Genomic DNA, 19,779 nt, shown 5'->3' with positions numbered 1-19,779 from the left:
CTGCAGTGGCAGTTTAGCCCAACCACTCTACTATACCCCTTGAAGAATATGAAAAGACAATTTCTTAAAGCAAAAAGCTGTAATTCACTAACTTCAAGGAGCTTTCTGCTAGGAAATCCACCCATCATTTTTATTTTTTTCCTATTTCCATTTTTTTTTTCTGTTGGCTGACCCTGAAATATGTGCTTTTGCAGCTTGTTTCATGCTCATAAGCTTCCTCCTAGTTTCCAAGTCAGCTGCTTTCAGGCAGCACACAAGCACCGTGATGCATTTCCATGGAAACTATTCTGGGGCAGTTCCCATTTCCCAGACCTGCATGCAGCCCACTCTCCGACAGTGCTGGCAGACTGTACCTGCAGGTGCATGTTCCCCAGGGATGTCTACACCCAGAAGAACTGCCAGCCCTTAAATCCCTCCCAGAAGTCAGTAGGCAGCACCTGGAAGGTACATGGGTTGCAGTGACACCCCTGGCTCTGCAGATGTGCAGCCCCACCAAAAAGGGAAAAGCTGGGCTCCAAACTCCCTTCTGTCCCCAGGCATAATGTTTGCTCGCTCTGAGACCAAGGTTCAAGGGGTGTCTGTCAGCAAAATGATCGTGGTAGGTGACTCTGATGGATGAGAGTGAGACACCTCTTTTGCGACCCCTTGCATCCTCATCTCCCCTGTTATGCTGAAGCTCAGAAATGACAAACCATTACCCTGCCAGCCCACTGCTTGCTAACCCTCCATTTCTGTCTTTCCTGTAATACAGGATATCTGCAAGCAGTAAGAAACATTTTTGTTTATAGAATCATAGAATATTCAAAAAACTGAAGAGGCAGTCAATGAACTACCTCTTAGAGCAAAATGGACACTTCTGTCCTGCACTTACACTTACAAAGCTCCTTCATCCCAGGTGAGTTTTGAGAGCCTCAACATATGACCTTCTGCTCTCATACGTTGCAACATATGCCTTATGATGGCTCAGGTACCTGCATGAGTCTAGCAGACAAGAAGGGGAGCCCACAGGGGATCTGCTGTGCTTCTGGAGCAGCATCAGGAGGCTGGGCAGGACATCTGAAGTCTTCCAACAGGGCACTAAGCACCTGTACCTGGGGCAAATGGATCCCACACTTGTGAGACTGCTGGAGTAACTTTTAGGGAGCCATAGCCTACCTCTAGCTTCTGAGCACTGTGAATGTGGGAGAAGATTGATTAAGCTGCAGTAGTCCTTGGTTAAAGGTTAGAGGAAAATGTCTGTTACATGCTTCTGTAATAAAATTTCCTTGGGGGGCCTTCTACATGTGTGAGGGTGAAGAAGGCCTGTGGGACATCTGCTGTAAAGCTCATCAGAAACACAGTGCTTGCTGAAAACAGCAAGGCAGCTGTTGACAGCACAATGCATTTGACATAATAAAAACATTAAATGCTTATTTCATTTTATGAAGTTCTGGAATACTTAATGAAAATTCAAAGCAAATGTATAAATTGTCACAGCTACGTTGTGCCAAAAGACCTGCAGTGTTTGAGGGGATAAGTTGTAAATCTTTAAGGACTGTCTTTAATCTAAGGAGTAGTAAATAATTTGTAAAGGATTCCCATTCATCATCTTCCCCCAGTAATGAAGTCAATCATAATTATAGACAATAAGCTGCAAGGTACATTCATAAACAAACAAACAAGAAAGCAAAGAAAGCAACCAATAAACCAAAACAAATAAACAAAGAAAACACTCTAAAAACTTCCTGCATAACTTCAAATCTGTATCTGACTCATTTTTGACAATCTAAGGGAGTTTCACTATTGAAGTTCTCAGCCCACACTTTCACAGTTGCAGTTAATAAAACCAGAATTAAGAGTGTGACCTTCTCCTCTTCTCTGTTATTGCTTGAGCCTAACTGGTGTTAGCCCTCCTTTTAACTGGAGAGAGAGTTAGAGTGATTTCTGTATCAGTGTAATTGCTATAAAAAGTAAAAAGAGATAATGATTTCTTATGGAAAAATAGATTAATAATTTATATGCAGATGATCTGAGATTTCTGTGTGGAAAGGGGGGATGCCAGGAATGGTAATGCCACCAGTCCCGTAATTAGACTGGGAACATCAACAGGGATCCCTACAACAAAGATTGATGTCTGGCCAGCTCACCTTTGCGTTCTACCTCATTCTTACTCCAGTCTGTTGCTTGTTCACAGTAAAGCTGAACTGCTACAATATTTTCCTCAAATAGCTGATCAAATATCCTACTATAAGTGGGACTATTGGGACACCTAAAGTATTTAGACACTTCAGCTACAAACATAACTTTTATCTTCCTGAATTCAGCCCTATTTGTTTACATACCATGGAATATGTACTACACAGAAGAACAAAATCTTGATCATTGTTAGCTGAACAAAAGAAAAAAAATGGCTAGAGGCAATTTTATAAAAAATTACAAGTATAACTCTGGTAAACTCTCTCATGTATTTTTAGAATCCTTTACTGGATATCCAAGATTTAAGCACAGTTTGCCAGTAATATTCTTAGACAGAAAAAATAATGTTTTACTTTTTTTTTTGAATGAGAAAAATAGGCAATAATTGCATTTTTAGAGGAGTATGTAAAACAAGAAAAGATTTTTTGTTCATTAATTTTGTTTGTTTTTTTTTTCATTATGTCAGCTTCAAAAACAGATCTTGGACTAGCAGCAAGAGCTGGAATAAGAACTAATCTCTCCCAGATCTGCACCTCTGGAGGGAAAAAAAAAACAACACTTGAAGACTGGACAAATATCTGGCCACGATAAAATTAAGCATTGATCTTATCGCAGTAATTTCTAAGCATTATTGATTTGATAGCCCAGGGTCTATCAAATCGGTAAAACAGCATCAGTAAAGAAATACAGCAAGAAAATGGCTCTGTATTATAAGCAAATCTGTCAAACATCAGGGGTAAAATTTATACCAGAGGCGACGAGGAGACTCCACAGAGATGAGGACATCAATAGATTTCTAAGCAACAAGAGAAAAATAATACAATAGAGAGACTTGCAGAAAAGCTGTTGAGATGGTCCATTAGCCATTTTCTGCTATCAACTGTTATCAGCCACTGCAGTGGAAAGTGAGAATTTGTTTGGGCTAATTATCAAACAGCCTACAGGAAAAAAATTATTTCCCAGCCTTGGTGGTTGCTTATTTTCCTAAAACATGACAGGATACATCCTCTATGTACCTTATTCAAAAAAATGTCTAAAGGACCATGGATGACTGGAGAACCCAGGTAATGCCAGCAGAGCTAGTTCACATTCCCATGCAGATGGCCCTGGAACCACGCTAGCTATGTAATGAACAGTAATGAACGTAATTAATAATCCCTGTGTGAACCCACACAAACATGTTGCTTTTCATATCATCCACCTACATATGCTCATGGCTTGGGTGTATAAACCCAAACAGGAGTTTCTGATGTGGATTCCTTGTTGTTTATTATAATTGATTAATTTTCCTGTGAAAGTGACTTTGCTTTGGGTGTAATGAGCATATAGGGTGAAGAAAACATGTTAATAAGGTGTTGTTTGGTTTTTTGTTTTTTGTTTTTTAAATCCAGTTTTGAGTTTCTTGTCTTTCATTATCATTGAACCGTCCCTTTATTCTTATTGTAAGAAAATGCTAATGAACATCACTTCTGTCAATGACGTCCATTCACTTTGGGTTTTCCTAATCTAAATAGCCATGGATTATTTACTTTTAGCCTTTCTTTGTACAGATATCTTTCTATGCCTTTAATTAGTTACATTAATACTCCTGACTATCTCTTATTTCAACAAGATATTTTACTTTTACTTGAAATAAACAGCCTTCAAGACAAGATCCTTCTGAAGTGCTTCCCATACTCTTTCCTATTCTTGACCAACCAATTTAAATAAGAGCATGTCATCTACAATGTTTGTCACTTTCCTTTTTCAGCTACTTCTCCAGACAATGAATAAATATATTTCTCCACTCTGGTATCAGCAGATATCCTGTGACACTCTACTGTTAAATTTCTTGCCAGGCTGCTTTTTCTTCCTGCAAAAATGTCCTTTCCCTTATTTCCCTCTCCTTCTTTGTCTGTGTCTTATTGTCCAGTTCCCTCTCAACATACAAGCCTATAATTCTGTGCTTTCTTCAGAATTTTTATTCAACAGTAGGCTGTTGAAGTTGACAGACTACACAGAAATCACTGGGACCATAGACATAATAAATTAACTCTTAATGTTGATACTTCCCATATCTGTATCACATATGCCTATGACCAGACACCAATATGTGAGAAAGAAGGTGTTAATCTGACATGGTTAATAACTGGCAAGGCAATTAAACCTTAATCTGTTCAATTAATCAGATGAAAATTAGAAACAACTTTAACCAAATGTAACTGAACATTAAGGAACAACACTTCTCTAGATGCAAAGATGCTGCTCATTTCTGATGATCTGACTCCTTTGAATACATCTTTCACAAATGCAAGGCACTGCAATTCCCACAAGTCATTAGCTCTTGCACCTCTACTTTTAAAAGCACTAAATGAGTCATTTCCCCAGATTTTCCCTTCCACTTCTAAATTCTTCAGCCTAAACACATTTTGGGCACAAAGAGACCACCTCTTCAACTGCATATGAAAAGAAGATCTGCCAGCCTGAGTAAAACCAAAGCTCCATTTAACCCAGGAGCCAGCCTCTACCTCAAAGGAGAACAGATACTCAGGGAAGCGAGGAAAGGCAAAAGGTTTTTCTGAAACTCATTCCCAGTGAGCTTTTCCTCACAGCTGCCTGAGATGGGAATGCAATTAAACTTCCACATTTAATAGCACCTTCTGAATCTATCAGATAAGAATCTTTTTATTTTCCAGCCTGTTTTTTCCCATCTGTTGATACATTGGACTCCATGGCGTCCTGTGATAATAAGTTTCAAATTGAATTATTCATTGCATCAAGAAAAACAAAACCAAAAATAACTGCTGGAATCCTGCTACCTGATAATTTAACAGTCCCTCAGCTCCCATATTAAGAGAAAAAATTATTCCTTTTTTGCTTTCTCTCTGCCACGTATGATCTCCATTCTTTCCTGCAACAGTTCCTTCATCACCTCATCAATCCATTTAGTATGTCCACATATGGAAGCCATCCATACTTCTTGACCATCTACATGTTTCTATTTACAGTAGGTGTGGTATGCATTTATTTCACTGGACAATGTTGTTTGTTTTTCCTCTATTCCTTCCATAATATAGCAACATAGAGGTGTTTGTTTGTTTTGAAACTTTCCTTGAATATTGATCCTTTCTGAAAAACCGTGCAGAAACATAAGCTGAGAGTAATAGCAAAATTCAGAATCTATCACTGTGCACATAAATTAAAAGTTATTTTTCTCAAACACTTTGCACTTAATCTATTACTGTAAACATCCAATTATTATCAGCATAATAATACATTCCCAGAGAACATTAAGAAAAAGCTCTTGTGATTAAGGCACCCAAATCATATTGAGATGATACAGAAACATAGAATGGCTTGGGTTGGAGGGACCTGATATCCCTCTAGTTCCAATCCCCTGCCATGGGAAGGGATGCCACCCACTGGATCAGGTTGCCCAGGGCCCCATTCAACCTGGAATTGAATACCTCCAGTGATTGGGAATCCACAGCTTCTCTGGGCAACATAACCCAATTGTACATCAAACTCTCTTAATAATTACAAAATAATAATTTATCTCTGTGCCTCAGTCCTCCTTCACACAATAGGAATAACAGAGATGCCTTTGACAAATGACCTTCCCCTGCCTCGAATGAGACATCTGGGGGAAAGAAGAAATGCGAAAAAGAAAAGTTTTCCAGGCTAGCAGGTTTTGTCAGTTTTCCCCACCTCCACTTTTTTGTAACCAAAATAAAATAAGAATGTCAGCAAGTTCATTATAGACAGAGAGAAAATCTGCTTTCTGGATTTCTGCCAAATAAAATGTATTTGAGGAAAGCAGACACTTTCTGCAAGGAGTTTGTCAAAAATTGTACTTCTTGAGCAGAGATAAAAAGCACTGACAGTGTTTTGATCACACATATTTATACAATAAATAATAAAAATGAGCACATTTCCCATACCGAAGATCAAGGAAGGATATTCAGACAGAAAGGTGAAACTGTTTCAGTTCTTACAAAATTCAGCAACAGTGAAGGAGACATTTTATTAAATATTTGTTACACTTGAATAAAAAACATGTTTAATAATGAACTGGTGTGCATTTAATTAACATAATGATTGCCCAATTAAATCAAAATGAAAATTTAATTTGAGGCACTTTAAGTACAAGAAGATTAAGGAGAAAATATGAATATCCTGAGTCCTTTGTTTTCTGGACTAAGCTTGGAGGTGATATGTCGCAAAGTAGCTCTACCAGAGTTAGCACTTTAAAAAGGGTAATAACATTTTCTTTCACCCATACAAAACAAAAACAAAAAAAAAACAAACATGAGACAATGTAGGAAATTTCCTCTACATTTCAAAAACAAAAAGCAGAACGGAGGTTCTACCATATTTCCATCTCCAAATATGGACTGTATTGTAATCTTTCCTCATATTTTTGCATGACAACCATATAAACAAAATAGAGCTAGCTTATTAAGGAGGAGATTTGCTAGATGGGGATTTTCATTTTTAAAACTTTTAGAACTATAGTACCGTAAGTTTGAGGGGTCTCAACCAATAGGTCACTCTTCCAGGCTCTTGCTCTTCTACCTGTCTCTGTGGTAAGAGACAGGAGAAACTCTGCTCTCTCCTCCTAAGAGCATCTCATCTACATGTGTACTCAGGTAGATGAAGGCATTATCTGGAACATTAAAGGCCACACACTTGTAAGAAGGAAAGTATTATTACTTAGAATGGGAGGGTTAACAGCCAGCTCAATATAAGGAACATAATAGTCATTCCCAGTTTATTAGGCAATGATCTTCTTGGCCTAATTGTGAATAAGGTTCTGCTTTTTGTGGCCGTGAACATCCTGTTTTGAGACATGTAGAGCCAGCTGAATGTCAGGAGAGGTCATGGGCAGCTCTTTCCCTGCAGTATCCTGACAATAATCTCATGTTACAATGAGAAATAACATCTTTCCTTTGTGTAAAGACAGCCTGTTTATTTGTGTACTGATTAAAGGTCTTGTCTCTATCATCTCTTTTACAGATGCGCAGTTTTATTTTAAGATCTGGCCCTCTGCTTTCAGCTGAAGCTGTACCCTAGTCTGGAAAGCAAATGTGTAATCCTGTGTAATGGATCTATTTCTGCAGCATTTGATTTGAATCCCACCTCGCGTGTTCTAGTAAAGCAGAAAAGTTATTCATCAATGAAAGAAAGATTGAATTCTAAGTTTCCAAATCTTTAGTAAAAAAGTCATCTCATTAAGTAATATTATGAAAAAAAATATATCTGCAATGCCGTTTACAAGTGCAAATAACATTGTTAATTAATTACAATTAAATAACATTTAGCAACATGACAAAGTGATCTCTACAAAGTAATTTCTTTAAGCTTAAGGTGTAGAAATCACTTTTACTTGGATCCTATTTAAGGTAATGCTTCAGAGTTGAACCTCAGTTACTAACAATGCTCTGCTTTTCCCCATTACTGAGAGAACCACTGGTTTCTGGTGTCTTCTTAGTAAATACAACAATAGACATGTTAATAGACATGTTATAGGCAACATCAAGCACCAATGAGTTAGGTCATTACCTGTTATATTGCAAAAAACTTGAAGTGGTCCAAGTGGTCCACTTCCATCAGAATCGATGTAGAAGAAACCTGATGACTTCCCTTGATGTCGGTAAGCCTCACATGATTGTTCGTAGATAGCTTAAAAGGAGATACAGAGAAATTGTATCACATAAACAAGCAGAAAATGTATGACATGTAAGAGCACCGCTTTATGCACTGTCATAACATAAACTTTTGGTTCACTCCTAACTAACATGGTAGAGTTTCCTGCATGTGGTCCTCAGCCTGTGCTCAAAATTAGGCACATTTAACTGTATTTAACTAGTTTATTGAATTTAAGTATATGCTGGCTTTAAAAAACATGGGTATAGGTCTTATTTTGCATTAAACTATGTAAATACTTAAGGAAACAGATATGAACTTTCAAACATGACCCCATACAGTTAGAGGAGTGATACATGTGAACATCCATGTGATGATATTTCAAAGATATACAAGCAAACATACATGATTTACTGCCCGGGCAAATGTTTAAGTCTCATCAACATAGAAGACATATTTCTGTCAGTCCCTAGCTTCCCTTTACCACTGTCTACTATCCCAAATGAAAATAAGCCATTATTCCCTAGCAGAAAAGCTCAAGCTCAGATATGGTCTCCATCCAGGGTGACGTCTTTATGCTTTAGAGTTATTTTTATACAACCAACTCTTCCTCTCTGCTTGTCAATATTCTTCTTTTGGAGGATTAGTGCCTAAGAAAATCCATGTGATTAATAAACAAGCACAGCAGGTTGGTAACAGCAATAACTGAAGGAAATTTTTCCACAGGTCAGTGCAATTCCTTGTATTTGAGTCATATTTTCAGGTAAGACACTGTAACCCCACTTCACATGGGGCAGAGAACGAAACCCCTTCAGAGAGGGGAGTTACAAGGTATAACAAAGTCATTGGTATGATCCTGGATCTTGAACAGGAGTGACCTTAAATCCCACTGCAGGAGGACTGATTATTTCCCCAATTTAAAGCGCTACCTGATTATACTGATGAGATTATCCATAATACATTATGATTGTTCAACTAATTGTTAACAAATACAATAAAAATCACAAACTGACTTAGCAGATAGATCAGGACTTCCTTTTTACTTCCTGTAAGACAGAGTTATTTAGATGAGTGGAAATGCAAGCAAACAGAATAACCCATGCTCTTTCACTAAGCTTTTGAGTGCTACCAACAGAAAAGCACACAACATATCTGGGCATTATCTTTGGCTGTTGCAAGGTCAAATCTATCACTTTTCTTAGCCCTTAATTTTATGAGTACATTTTAACCACTATTTGCACATTCATACACCATTATACAGCAAATACAGGACTTATAGAGAGTGGGAGATACCCAGGGGAATTTGTGAATATCCCATTTGTTAGCCATTGCATATCTTTTCACAAGCCCCCTCAATTTTTTAAGCTTCAGAACAGTACAGTTAAATTTGATATAGCATAGTATTTGCTGAGTCAAGGTCATAAATTAAACTGCAAAGTTCCCAGTGCCTTTCATCCAGAAGAATCACAAAGAGATTTGCATACTGAGCGTAGGCAGAGTATTTTCTCACCACTTTTTAATTGCAGTCCAACCCTCTCCTGCAGGAGGCAGCTATTGTTCTGCACCAGCAGGAGTAATTCCCCTTTCCCATCATTGTGCATGCACAAACTAGCATACCTCCATTCCCCAGTTTCCCTAAAAGAAGTTTACCTGATGAAACAAGTTTCAGAAAGACTTAAACGGCCAGTTTGAAGTAGACTTGTTTGACTATTGTCTTGTCTTTCTCATTCTGAAAAAAGTTCTGCAAGAGATCATCACTAACATTTTAATGATATTTGGAGTTCACTCCTGCCAACAAAACAGAACCATCATTCTAGGGTGTTTCTATCGCCACCCTATAAGATTCTTACCAAATCAATCAAATGCTTGTACCACCAGCTGAAATATGTTTTTGCCTTGTACACCTCTATCCTGACCAGAGATCTTTTGCAGGCAGAACACCTCTAAGTGCTAAATATGCACAGCATTACCCTTCCCAAAGTTAAGAAGATGCTTAAGGTACTCAGCACCTGGTAAGATAGTGCTTTAATTAACACCTATGCTATCATAAACAGAATAAAGAAAGCTTCTTCCTCAGAGTCATTAACAAGTAAAGAGAACTATAAGAGCCTATGAGACCTGTAAATTCCCCTTCTGAATGATGGTCAAGAATACAAACCAAATACAAATAAAATTAAATCTCCAAGCCAGAAACTTTTATTCCAGTATTCACAACTGGAGGAGCAAACAGGGAATCCCTCGGTTGCCAAAGCTCTGACAAAAATAACTGGACTATGGAGGGTCAGGAGAGAAACTGTAACAGGTGATTAAGTGAGCAACCAAGGAATCATAGTTTGATCAATTTGCAAAATTCTAAAACTCCAGTTCATTTAGTGAATTTGCTTTCATCATCATTACAGGTCACTTGATCTTTTCTTGTTACGGATTATGTCAATTGGTTTCCCTGAATTGTTTGCTAAGTATTTTTGAAAGCAAACGATGGTGCAACATAAAATTAATATATTGGCATTGAACCGGCACATCCAGAAACTCATTCTTCATCACAAATTTTTTTCTCCTAAGTGTTTTTGCTACTTCTTGACTGTCATTTTGGCTGGAATCTGGATACACTTTTATCCAAATTGATAAGGAAAGATGTGAAGATTGAAACATTAATAACATGGACAGATACAAACAGAGATGAGGTAGAGGGCATCTTTATCACTGCATCTTTGGAAACAAGAAAATTCTGAATAGAGCTAGAATTCAGGCTAAAGGTGCTCAAGTGGCATAAATCTGAAAGGATACACAAATTTTGTATGCCTTGGTAAAGCTACAGTTATGTCTGCCTGGTGTTCTCCTTTCGGTTATGACAATTACAGCAGTAGGTATCAGGGAGTAGCAGAAGAAGTAGGAAAAAGCCATAAGCCCCAAGCTCTAGTACATAATGCATATTCTAACTATCACAACTTAGAGAATAGACGTTTTGCTGGACAGTTTATTTTGTAGTTGCACACTGAAAGTTTCATACACCTGTACTTTAAGCAATTGGTACTACACACTTCTAGACTGGATGGGTCATTGCTTTCAGTTCTCTCTCTCTTTTCTTTCTTTCTTTCTTTCTTTCTTTCTTTCTTTCTTTCTTTCTTTCTTTCATTTTTTGCTATACAGTGCATCAAGGAGAAAATGATATTTGTTTTTTAGTCACCAGCAGATCCCCCCCAGACATTTCATGTGCACCATCCATTCCAAGTTCTGCTCATTGCTTTTGCAGGCCGAGCTGATTGCAGGTTTCAGAGTGAAGTCACGCAGTTCCATTTGTTGAAAAAGGCCTTATTACCCCAGTGACAACAACTTGAAGCTTTCTTACGGTTCAATGGAAGACCACATCTCTTTGTGGTTTTTGCACTTTACACAATCAGGAATGCCACACAAAAGTAAAAAACAAAACAAAACAAAACAGTCAGCTATGACTGTTAAGACCCCAGAGCCTTAACTTTTAAAATTGCCTTTAGATTTACGTTCCACCTTGTGCCAAACTTCTCTGAAGTAGATGGAGATACAGTTGTTTTGGGAACAACAGGAAATCATTAGTCGCCAACTATTTATGAATGTAATAGGGCCTAGCTTTCAAAAAGCAAACAACAATTGTAATTATGAAACTGCTGACAAAGGCACACATTTTTGTCAAACAACATTTGCAGTAATTACACTTTTTTTTTCTTTTAAAATAAAGGAGATCTCAGAGTTCATTCTGAGTAGAACTTGTCAACAATTTTCAGGCATTATGTTTTTAAAAAGTTATTCATTTTGTGAAGAATTTTTAATAATATTTACTTTCACACCTTCAAGTTTATTTTCACATTTTAAAATGTTTTCTAAAATGGGACTAAAATAACTTAAAATAACATTATTTCTAGACTGCTCACTGAAAGCTCATTTTCGCATTAAAATGTTTAACCAAGCAGTTTTTGAAATTTTTTTTTTTTTTTTTTTTTTTCCCCCAAAACGAAACCTGTAAGTTATCATTTTTCCCCAAAGGATCAAGATCACTTTTACTTGTCTAATCCTATTTTTTTTTTTTTTTTCTTTTTTTGACCACTTTTGACTTATATCAACCACTGAAGAGAAAATGATAGCTTTCCAAAGATATTTGCTTCACTGAGCCCCAACACAACTTGTGACTTTCAGTTCCTGCTGCATTTCCTCAGGCCCTTTTGGGAATGAGATGCACTGCCATGCAGCAACAGCACTGCAATTGAGTTTGTGCAGGCAGCAAAGGCGAATTTGTTTGCTCATGAAGTTGCATTACACACAGCTGTAAGAGCTGCTAACAACACATGCAAACCCCCTGCAAGTATGATTCAATATGCTGCAAGAGCCTGCCTGGTTTTAAATATAAACAATTTCATTGCTGTTCAGATCTCTGAAGTATCTGGAACCTGTTAATCCAGCTGTTTTAATTACAGTCCTTAAACCAGAAGAGATTGTATCACCACTGTGATGAAATAACAGCATGTGATGAAATAACAGCACAAACGTTTGCAAGGTCAAACTTCAATTGTTTCCAATAGCACGTTTTTATTCAGTTTTTCACTGACAACTCATCATCGTATTGACACTTCCTACCAGTCTTTCTTTTGCCCTTATCAGTTCATCTGCAGTCAGATTAGGTTTCACTAAACACACATAGATGACTGCTTCTTGTGCAAAGACTTGAACTTCTGCAGATAATCCCCAGGGAACAAAATATTTAAATCCTCCTCTCTTCAATGAAAGAGTGAACTTGTTACTCACCAATTACAACTCACCCCCTGGGTGTTGGACTTGATGCAAAAGTTAAAGTGATACCTGGTCTTCGCTTTTACTCCTGGGAGATCAGGCAAGGTAAACCTCTCTCCAGCAGTACACCCAGCAATATATTATTTGTATAGATAAAACTGAGATTGTGAACTCCAAATCACGAGAAATTTGTTTTTATCACTTTCAAATGCAATGGACATCAACATGATCTTCCTGCAAAAAATAAATTAACTAAAACCAAACCTTAAAATTCTCAGCATTTATTTCTTACTATATTTCTAATTACTTTGGAAAATGATGATACACAGTTCACTGCAAATATTTTGTGGTGGAGATTCAGAATTTTGGCTGTACTAGATATGATTACCAAAGTGAGTCCAGTTGTATTGCTCTTTCTAGACTGGATTCTCTTAATTTACTGAAAGTAGATTTTTTTACTCAATTTACATCAATTACTCAGATGAAAGCATTTTATGGTGATATAATAAATTAAATATACTAAAGATGCCTGCCAAAAGAACTTTAATTCTTGATATCATTGGGATGTACTGACACTGTCCAACCCCCAGACAGAACACTGCAGAGATGTATGTTGCTTTTACCACATCAAACAATTGCACCATCACGAAATATTGTAGGCAGAATAGCTGGATCATCTGTGACTTCATTCCTTCACAATTCTTTGTACCTTAGATGCAAAAAATAAAAATAATCCTTATAATAATATTATTATTATTATTGTATTCTGAGGTAAAATATTATTTAATGGTTAGAACAGAAAGGCCAGTAAGATCTGGGGATCCTGTTTGGATCAGCAACCTGCCATGCACCTTGGACAAGTTGATATGCATAAATGCTTACCACAGAGCATTCTCATCAAAACTCTCAGAGCTCCTGGGGCACATATTGGAGATGCTTATTTCATCCTCTGCTTATATACCTCTGGCCTGACAGATTTGCTCTTACAGACTCAGTGTAATGAGTACTCAATCCAGGATTTTTCTAAATTAAGCAATATGCAACGAGAGGTTTCTTCTTTTCTCTTTTCAACAGTAGAGGGATTAGTACAAGCAATGAACTATGGGAATGGTTGTCATTCTCACCCTTATAATACAATTGGCTTGTTAAATGCCAGAAAATGAAATCTGTACTCTCAGAAACTGGATTTTGACAGCTCTGCTGTTTACAGACTAATGCACTCTCCACTCTGATGTGCCTGCATGACAGATGGCTTATTTTCCCTTTTTAAAATATTTATTTACTCATCTGATAAATAATGTGTTATTTTCACAGATAGCTTTAAAATGACTTTTACCACAATGTCACTTAAACGCATGTTGGGAATGGATCCTCCCATTATACATGGGATTACACCATTTCCTACAATTCAAGCTAAGGCTGTCCCTAGCCCTGGGTAGGAAAGGTCATATCAGCCCATCCTGTCATTTTCCCACTGAGGTTTGAAGACTGCTGTGTCAGTCTTTCATGCCCAGCAGCCCATGGGTGATTCAGGATGACCTCCACATCCTTCTGGAGTAAGAGTGCCAGGGAACCCTATACTGTTAAGAGCAAGGTTGGGGGGAAAGGAGAAATTATAGACTTAAAGAACATCAAGCATAGCATTTCAGCCTTACTCTTGAAGTACTGGCATTCCTGTGGTCATGTCAGGTTACACCTGACAAAGGCAGGTTTCAAAAAGTACTGAGTACCTGAGAACCCCCTACGTACTCTGGGCTGCAGTCACATCCCAAAGTGGATTAGTCTCTGCATTATTTACAAGAAAATGTCAAGCAAAGGGAAAACTTTTGTTTAAACAAACACCACTGAGAAATGCAAATGTACAATTTACAGATACACAAACTGAAGAGAAAGCAATAATAAGACAGGAACTTATTACAAAATAAACAATGAAAATTCATATGCCAGAAGCATGGTGTGAACAGAAATATGCAGGAACACCAAGTACAGTACTGAAGGCTTGATATGAATATTAAGCATGTTTTGTTTAGTCAAAGAACACAAAAGTTTTTAAATACACATGGAAAATCTATTTCAAAGGAAAATTGGCTACTCAGGACATATAAATTACATGACTAGATTTACTACTAGACATCTGGCATACTGAAACTCTGAAATATATTTGCCCAGCCAGAGAACTGTGTAAACGCATCCCTACTTTGGAACACAAGAGAATTACCACCCATGGCTTGCTCCTTAAGGTGCAACTCCAGTACTCCTAGCAATCTCACTGAAGCTATATTAAGCTCTTCAGATCAAAAATTGTATATGCTGTAAATGTATTAGTATGAAAAAATACATTTTCAAAGCCTCAAGTTATGTTAAGTTTATGTCATATCAATGAATGTATGACATTTCCATTATTGGATGGCTCTTTCCTCCAGCAATTACCTTGGCCAGTAAGACACATGCCTGTATGCACAAGATAGATCACACACCAAAGCAAATATCCAGAATTAAATTACATTCTGTTAATTATCACCTTGCAAAGCTTTGGGACATGTTGATATCCCCAGCACATGAAGAATAAAATCATTATTTTATATTTCTCATCATCCTTTATTTCAATGTTCAGCATCCTTTGGAATAAAAAAATACACCCAAGACTAAAGGCCATCTGAAACCTGTCATACATAAAAATAACAGAAATGCAGAGAGGGAAGATGAGGCTTTCTAAGGGAGTAACATAGCTCACACAAAGAGGAGATTACCAATCATTACCTTGCAATAAAGTTATAACAGTCTGTATCTCAGGGCTATTTTACACTTGTTACTGCTTTCCCTGTCACAGGATAATTACAAGCAGAATTAATACCATGAGAGCGATGACTGTTCAGGTTTTCAGCTATGACCTCTCAATTAAAAAATATATCTATATACCTACAATTCCTCTCTGTTTCTTTGTCTTTGTACATATACATCTATAATCCTGATCTAGGTTGAACTGCCTATTGCACATCTAACTTGAGACAGTCCCCCTCTGTGTAAACAGACAAACTGGCATATTTCAGAAGTGGTCCATTCCACAGACACCTTATTTTACAGTCTCATTAGTCAAATTCTGAAGGTAGCTCACTCCCTCTGTTAAATAAAGGCCATTCTGTTAAACAGAGACCATTATCTTAGAATATATGTTACATTACCCCCAAAAATGGAGCTGAACCCTACCTAGGCCTTTTTCCCAAGCTGTTTACTGACATTGGTGTTGCTATCTAAAATAGAAAAATAGAAGCAAACATTATATTATATCTATTTTGCTACAGTTACTGAAACACAGAAACCACTAGTGAATTTTATCACTACTTTATTTGTATTTACAGCTAAGTTCAGAAAAGAAAAGCAGGACAAAAGGAAACTTCAGAGTAAAACTTCTCTGCTGCACTATATTTATTTAAAGATATGTGACCTTATACCCTTTTGCTGGTGGTCCCTCACCTGGATAATGTAGATTGCCATAACTCTTGTAACTGTTCAGAAGCTTTCAGAATCAGAAGGGATTCTGAATGAGCAGGAAGATACCTGATGTTTGCAGTACACCAATTACCTCTGGGAAGATTACATCCAGACCATTTCTAGATCAGCTAATTCTTTATACATATATACACGTATTGAGATATGCACTTCTGCTCTTTATCCACACATCTTGAATTTCAACTATACCCATTTTAAGTCATGAAAGACACAATCTTGTCTCACTTATCTGACATGGTCATGTAAACATTGTTCCAGGTGTGTCTTTTATCAACATATTGTTCTGTCCTGCCACTGTCTACTTCCCCCTAGTTTGCTTTTCACAGAATATTTCCAACCAGTCTACCTGTCATTTTCCCTGTCAAAAACGTCAAACTTCTCTGGTCATAGCCTTATATTTTTCAAACAAGCACATTATTGTTTTCTCCCATGTCACTCCTTCACACCTGTGAGCATTCAATTTCTTCCTCTTTTTAATCCACCTTATTACATTTTGCCTCTAAGGAATTCTAGTAATAATTATGTAACTGGTAGACTGAAACCACTGCCTATGATGATGATGAAGACTTTTTGACACTCCATTATATACACCAGAATGTTTTCTTATCTCAGAATCCAAAGGGCAAACTCTTTGGAACAGGAATAATCTGTATTATAAACTGTTTCTCACAGTAGGATCCAGTGTAAGTCCACGAATGTTTAGAAGAACCCAGTAAGACAGCTTGTGCATCAGCCACAAAATGCTGATGCACAAGCTCAACTATTTTAGAGATGATGACAGTCAGTTAAGGAGGATATATCTTCAGATATCAGTTCTTAAAATGGTAAGGTCTCACAGTCTGAGCTGATAAAACATAAATCTATTAATTCTGGTTTGCAGATACACATGATGCAGTACTTCTTGAAAACAAAACAAACCTCTTACAAACACCACACCAAAGAGAGAAAAAAATCACAATGATTCAACTCAGAAAGAAACAAAATCCACCTGACGATGAAACTAGTCACACTATGTTTGACTTGCAGCAGATTGCCAGCTAAATCTTTCCAGTGTTGCTGCACAGACTTAAGTCTGAAGGGCATTTTTGTAAAAGAAATAGCCTCTCCAAGTGGTAGTAGTTCAATTTCAGGACTGTCAGCCTCAGTGTTCTAGTAAAAATCAAAATCTGTTGAGATAATGTTTCAAAATTTAAGAAATTAGATGTTTTACTTTAATAGAACTATACTGAATTACCTGATTGGAAGAGCTGCCCTTACATTGAAGATATTCTGGAGTTATACCATGATCAGATCTGAGGTTTTCATTCACCTGCTACAAGGTACTCTTGTATGTCAACCACTATCAGCTGAAAATGATAACGTCTCTTGTTCTGCAGGTTTCTTATCAACAACCTACATTTGCCCATCGGCTTTGAAACAGTTTCATCACACATCTCAAGCAGATGACTGGATTCCTCCAGACTAATGTTACTGCTTATCAGCATTGCTTGGTTTACAGGGCAGCTGGCTGCACAATCTAGCTGGAATCAAATTAGCTGTTGATAATATGGTTGTAAATAAGCTCAGCAGCTGAATAGCTGTACATCACATGTGTGCACAGCTTGATCTGATTCAAGTCTTAACATAGATCTACTTGAGAAACTTATCAGGGTAGTTTTTACAGGGTAGTGAACCTTAAATAACTGCAGACGTCTGTGTGCCTTTGGGATCTGAGGGAGAGCAGACATCAGTTCACAGATGCAGGAGGTTTCAATAACTCCATGCAAATATCTGTGGGGAAAACTAGTCATAAACCAGTCCTCTGCAATAATTAATGAGATGGTCTCCTTCAGACACCAGCCATGCCAAGCTGACAGAGACATAGTGAGCCTCAGGCCCTGAACTAATGTGATTGTTCAGGTGTAGCCTAGAGGTTAGCATCCCTAACCACCTTTGATGGTCAACAGATCTCTTCCTGCCACAAGGACCCCTTCTCTTCTCGTTAACTGATTTGGCCATCTAGCTTTGCACCAAGCATCAGCTGGTGTAAATATTCTGCTATGACCTTAATTGCTGCGTACTTTGGCTCAGGTCTGGATGATTTGAAGAGGAGTGATGTCTTTTGGAATGACAAAAATGCCGGGCAAACAGCAATCCCTCTCTTCTGAATTATAAACTTGTTATTTTTCTTCACATCCTTCTTCTAGTTTGGTACAGTAGAACATGATTTCTGCACCAAACACTTAGCTTGCTTTGAATTTACAATGTAGTTCAGGTGCCTTCAGCTTGGAAGACAAATCTATGAATAGATCTCTCAACTGCCTCTCCCATATACCGGAGACTTCACACCACAAATGGTTTCATCGTTAAGTGGCAAACCATTAGGGTCTCTAGAATTAGAGTACCATTGCCAATATTCTCAGCTTCAGGCCGCTAAGTACCTTCTCTTCTGCTTTTTAGTTTACCAGGGAAAAATGCATCTCTCACCAGCTTCATCCTATCTGCAGTCCAACTGCTCATCAAATACCTGAAGAGGTTACAGCTGTATTCCTGGAACTGTTACTCTATCTCCAGTGATAGAACAAAGTTTTACCTGCATTTTCTAACTATTTTTCCTTTTAGTTAGCTTTATGAACAGGCTTTATTTTAGACTCCCCTTTCTATTTTATTCATTTATTTATTTTTAATCAGAATTCCCAGAGTGGTGTGCCTACTGTGATACTTTTTTTTTTTTTTTTTTTTTTTTTTTAAATACCTTAATAATCCTTGCTGTGGATTTCAGTATGTGTGTTCATCATGTACTGCTACTGTTTCAGATAATGTATCCTCGCTAAAAGGCAGCAGCCCAATGAATTCAGCAAAATTCCAAAACCATAAACTCACGAAAACATTGGTTTTGCAACATGAGTTTCCAGATAACGAGCAACAAAGACAACCCATCCACTTCCTATTGGCCTACACATTTGGTTCAAGATATGAACAGAAGACATAGTACTGAAGAGCAAGTATTTCTTATTTCATACATTCATTACTGGTGCTTGACATGCAATCCCAACCAGAGATTCAACTCACCCAGCTCATTCTAGCTAAATTTGACTAAATGTAAATGTCCGGTGACTAACTAATCTGTGATGTGTATGCAACATGAATGAATGAAAGGTTCTCCAAATCACTGCACAATATGAGAAAAAATGTGGAAAGCAGTTAAAATAATATGGCTTTGTTTTCACCAAAATATTTGTCAAAAAAAAAGCAAATTTATAAATGGGTTCCCATAGTTTTCCCAGACCAGTTCTTGAACTCTTCCATAAGCCATGTCAGGGCATGTCATATCCTACAATATGAGATGACATCTCACTAAGTTTCTCTCTGTTTTATGTGCACATTGACATATCTGTTGTAGTAGAAAACAATGAATGTGTGAGTTTACTTACAGTTATGACAGGTAGCTCCCATGTAACCTGTATCATTACAGTCGCAGTAAAATGTGGTCCAGGACTGAGAGCATTTTCCTCCATGTTCACAGTAGTTAGGCAAACATCTGGTCAGAGACAGATTTAAAAAATGTAATTCATTATAAATATTTCAATAAAAATAATGTTCTGGGAAAAAAAAAAAAAAAAAAGTCTATTTTCCTTTCAGGCAAGTGTTTCCTAAGGCTGAATCGCTGCATATTACCTGAGGTAATTAGTTATTCCTCTGATCTTTGACTTCCATCATAAGCACTGA

At 37.3% G+C, this 19,779-nt stretch overlaps 1 protein-coding gene across 1 annotated transcript in view; it reads right to left on the bottom strand.

Moving 5' to 3' along the window:
- Nucleotides 1-19,779, bottom strand: part of CNTNAP5 (contactin associated protein family member 5) — a 293,099-nt gene that overhangs the window by 93,161 nt on the left and 180,159 nt on the right. Inside the window, exons 12-13 of the mRNA XM_084523263.1 lie at nucleotides 19,485-19,591; nucleotides 7,717-7,836 (exon numbers count right to left, since the gene is read on the bottom strand). Coding sequence (XP_084379389.1) covers nucleotides 7,717-7,836; nucleotides 19,485-19,591 — 227 coding nt within the window. The remainder of the gene's footprint in view (nucleotides 1-7,716; nucleotides 7,837-19,484; nucleotides 19,592-19,779) is intronic.

Source organism: Aythya ferina, assembly GCF_964211825.1.
Source record: "Aythya ferina genome assembly, chromosome: 6".
Lineage (NCBI taxonomy): Eukaryota > Metazoa > Chordata > Aves > Anseriformes > Anatidae > Aythya > Aythya ferina.
This window is presented reverse-complemented; position numbering and strand designations above follow the sequence as displayed.